The sequence below is a fragment of the Triticum urartu genome, chromosome 7A (genome assembly GCF_056163025.1).
Source record: "Triticum urartu cultivar PI428250 chromosome 7A, HENAU_Tu73, whole genome shotgun sequence".
Lineage (NCBI taxonomy): Eukaryota > Viridiplantae > Streptophyta > Magnoliopsida > Poales > Poaceae > Triticum > Triticum urartu.
In genome coordinates, this window is record NC_141879.1 from 680,329,683 (window position 1) to 680,334,060 (window position 4,378).

General features: G+C 49.9%; 1 protein-coding gene across 1 annotated transcript; it reads right to left on the reverse strand.

Annotated features, from left to right (window-relative positions):
* Positions 1 to 962: 962 nt before the first annotated feature.
* LOC147961423 (uncharacterized) lies at positions 963 to 2,827 on the reverse strand. Its single transcript, XM_087533803.1, has 7 exons — positions 2,608 to 2,827; positions 2,302 to 2,505; positions 2,045 to 2,218; positions 1,613 to 1,963; positions 1,430 to 1,525; positions 1,217 to 1,342; positions 963 to 1,121 (listed from the first exon to the last, which is right to left on the reverse strand). The coding sequence occupies exons 2-7, from the start codon at positions 2,359 to 2,361 to the stop codon at positions 963 to 965; spliced, it is 966 nt and encodes a 321-aa protein (XP_087389929.1). The 5' UTR covers positions 2,362 to 2,505; positions 2,608 to 2,827.
* Positions 2,828 to 4,378: the final 1,551 nt, after the last annotated feature.

A 4,378-nucleotide genomic window follows, 5' to 3' on the forward strand; every position in this document is an offset into this window, starting at 1 on the left:
CTTCCCCCCTCTTCATCTTCTAAATCGATGGAGCTCCTTCATCTCCGTCTTATCCGCCACAATTGGGCCTCCATGGCTTGCTCTCACTACCGGACTCGCGGGCTATGCCTACGGCCCAAGACCGTCGGCATAGGTTCTTTGCCGTCGGCATAGATCTATGCCTACGGATGCCGTCGGCATAGCCCCGTCGGCATAGATCACGTCAGCGTAGATGTGTCAGACCGTCGGCGTAGTATAGCCGTCGGCATAGGTGCATATGCCGACGGTCGTGGGATAGCCGTCGGCATAGTTTAGCCGTCGGCGTTGTTTTCCGTCTGACGGCAACAGACGGCGCCGTCAACAGCACTATTCAGGAGACGACACGTGGCGCGATTCAGGAGAAGACACGTGGAGCAGGTATGCCGACGGCTTGGCTGTCGGCATAGATGGAAATCTATGCCGACGACCTAGCCGTCGGCATACCTGCTCCACGTGTCGCCCCCCGGCTTCTCCTGGCGGTAGGGCTATGCCTACGGCAAAGCCGTCGGCATAGATTTCCATCTATGCCGACGGCTTTGCCGTAGGCATACGTCTGCCACGTGGCAGCTCCTGGTTTCTCCTTGCAGCAGGGCTATGCCTACGGCAAAGCCGTCGGCATAGTTTGCCACGTGGCAAGCCCTGGTAACTCCTGGGGGTATATATGCCGACGGCCTTGCCGTAGGCATATTTTTTTTGTTTTTTTTTTATTTTCCCTGTTTTCTCTTTTCCAATTCATTTGACAGCATTTCAAAATAGAACAATATGAAATATGACAATTCATCATGTGAACATACTCAAGTTCATCTGAACATACTCAAGTTCATCACATCATCTAAAGATCATCACCGATGGAAGTTCATGAACATAAAAGTAGTGCAAGACATGAAACATGATAAAAGTAGGACTATGAAAGGCATGGAACGATGGCCACATGCACGGAATCATCAAGCAAGAGCACCCCCGCCAAAACCACCACCTCCGCCATAACCACCACCACCTCCGTCAAAAGCACCACCTCCGCCAAAACCGTCATCGCGACCACCACCACTCTGCCAGATCGGAGTGACTGGGGTCGACGGAGCAGGAGTCGAGCCACCAGTCCCCTACATGTTTCAAAAAAGATTCTAACGGTAAATATGATATGATAGTGTTTCATGAACGAGAACTAGTTTGCGAGTAGTTAGGAAAATGTACTAACCGAACCATCACCGCCTAGTGCTACCCATTCATCGAACGTGGGCACGTGTGGGGGTTCTCCCGCAGGTGGTGGTGGGGGTCCCATTTGTGGTGGATCCGTGCGGTTAGTCCAAGACGCCAACATAGCCTGAATGTTAGTTAAACAAGCAAACTAGAACATCAGAAGGAATGAAAGTGCAAAAATTTAGGTTGGTTTTAAGAGGGCAAAACTAACCGTCATCATCTGACGGTTGTAATCATCGTTTGCCTTCACTCGTTTCAAGTACTCCCGCACCTCGAGATTCCTATGCTCGACAAACTCCTTATATGCCTACATAATTTAGGTTGTCTCTAAGTGAGCAATGCTGAAAATAAACTGAGAATTCAAGATAGAAAAAGATAAGGAGGATGTCCTTACAGCATGCTGGCGGGCTAAGGGAGTCTGTGAACGCCCCGTACTCTCTAACTGGCTCGGGTTGCTAGCCCGAAGCCGTGTGTACGAGATCGAAGGAGTGATCAAGCCATCGAAACACGGATACCGGCCATTCTTCTTCCCCTGGATGGCCACCACCGCCGTGTCGTCGATCTGAGACTGGGCGACCTCAGCAACAGGAACATCCGGATGCAACTCCTGATAGTGATGAATGTAAGACCCCAGGTGCTCCTCGGTCTTGCCGTAGTACTGGCTCTCGCCCTCCTTGCGATGACTCCGCTCGCGGGCCAGCTTCCACGACTCCATGTCTGAGAGCGGCCTCTTCAACTTGTCCTCCTACATCGTCAAATAGAAGTCAGCCATACATAAGAACATGACGTCAAGAAGAACAAAAATCCATCATGCACATAGATATACCTTCATGGCCTTGAAGCCCCAGTGGTTCCTGTTTCCTTGGCCGTGTGTCCCGTCGTCTCCACGGTTAGCCCGGGCCTTGATGCTCTTGGCAGCAAACTCTGCATCGGCGCCGAGCCACCTATCCACCAAACTCGCCCATCCGTCATGCCTTCCATAGCACCAACGAGGAACAACCTATGCAAATTTTGAAAGCATGACATGTGAGCACGAAACATATAGTTGACTGCTTGAAACAATGAAAAGTTAGTAATAGTTACCATCATGAACTGCTCCTTGCTCAAGGTAAGTCGTAGCTTCTGCGCTTGAGTTTTGGGCATCTTTTGGTGCAGGTAGTAGTGGTAGTACTGCGAGACGGCAACCCAGCGCACCTCGTACTTCAACTGACGAGCTTTCTTCTTCGCAGCCGCAAGCAAGACCACGTCGGCTCTGGCCTTGTGCTCGTCAAGAACTCTATAGAGTTGCTGCAATCATTCAAAAACCAGAAGCAAACAAGGCATGAGTTGAGTGATTCAATGATAAACTATGAACGAAACTGAAGACAAGTGATTCAGAAGAGAACTTACCCAAAATTTGGTGATCACGGCCTTAGCGGTCGTCCCGTACTCCGCGTTGCTGCAAGCCTCGTAGTGGGCCCAGCTCGTGGCCAAAACCCGCTGCTGCGGGTCCCTGTCTGGCCGCGGGCAGAATAGGCCAGGCCAAAACTCCTTCAACAGGACAGTGATAAGGCCGTTCGGTTTACGGCCCTTTCCGTGAAGGATCCAGTTTCTGCAAAAGAATCAAATGATTGCCATGTTTACAATAAGAAAATGTTGTCATGTGTTGAAAATATGATTGAGAGGTACTTACTCTGTCCCCATAGGTTCAATGAGCCACTTCTGCTCCTCGATAGAAGGTGGTGTAGGTAGTCCGGCATTACCACGCAGCCACCCCTGCGAAGAACCCGGTGGCAAGTCACCCCACAACGCGGGATCAACCTCCCCTCCACCCTCCTCGGCCTCCTCCTCTCCCTCCTCCTCGGCCTCCTCCTCCTCGCCATCAGGAACATACTCCTCCTCCTCAGACTCAGAAGGTGCCTCTGTATAGGAGGGCATCGAAGAAGACCCTCCTATTTCAGACACGGCCCGGAGTTTTTTGCCCCGGTTGCCTCTCCCCCCACTTCCTCCTCCTCTAGGGCCTCTCCCCCCACCGCCTCCTCCTCTAGGGGCTCTCCCCCCACCGCCTCCTCCTCTAGGGTCTCCTCCCCCGACCCCTCCACCTCCCTGTGAGGTGTCATCCTCGCGTAGTCGGGAGGGAACCTTGTGGGCTCGTCCACTCCAAGTAAGTCCTTTAAATTTACTGAGGAAACTAGCGCCGCTGGACTTGCCCATGATTATTACACCTGCATTGAGAAGAGAATAAACAATTAGTAAAGATATCAATTAAACAAGCATACAGGAAAAACATTAATACCAGAAGAGCACATTAAGCATACTATTGTAATGATCATTAAAAGAACTTACATTTTCTAGAACCCATATGAATCATCACTATTGTAATCTATTTGTGGACCGGTCTCATCATCACTATCACGCATATCTTCTTCGTTGTCTGACGGAGGTGGAGGCTCTTCCTCATCGTCAGCGTCTTCATTTAACTTTTCAAGCATAATTATGTCTCTGTGATTCACAACTGCCTCACCATCAATCCGTGCGTCGTCGTCGTTTGGGTCCAGGTCAACATAACCCAAGTCATCATCCTCATTGTTTCGGACCACGTCATCATGTTCCTCTTGATAGAACACTCCCTCGTATGTCATGGGGTTTATGTTGTAGTAATCATCATCGTTCGGGTCCGGTAGCTTACCATGCGGCGACACCTTGAACACAACTTCCCAACCCTTTAGGTACTCTTTCTGGCATGGGTAAGGCAGATAATATACTTGTGTGGCCTGGGTAGCGGCGATAAAGAGATCAGCTCCGGCATAGACGGTTGATGGTTTAACTTCAACTAAACCAACAGAAGGCGTATGTCTCAGACCCTTTTTGGGGTCGAACCATCGGCATTTGAACACAGTGAGACTTAGGTGTTCGCGGCCACGTTTGAATGTAAGCTCGTATATTTTTCCTACACTTCCGTAGTAATCTACTTCATTATCTCCTTCAGTGAAGACTCCGGTATTTATGGTTTTGGGATCAGGCCGACTGTTCTCGTGCTCCTCTGTATGGAAGCGATACCCATTCACATCATACTTTTCGCATGTCATGACGAAAGGATCAAAACCCATGGAAACCCATCTCAATTCTTCATCCATTGATTCGGTCGGATCATTTCCCTACAAGTTTAATTGAAATTATA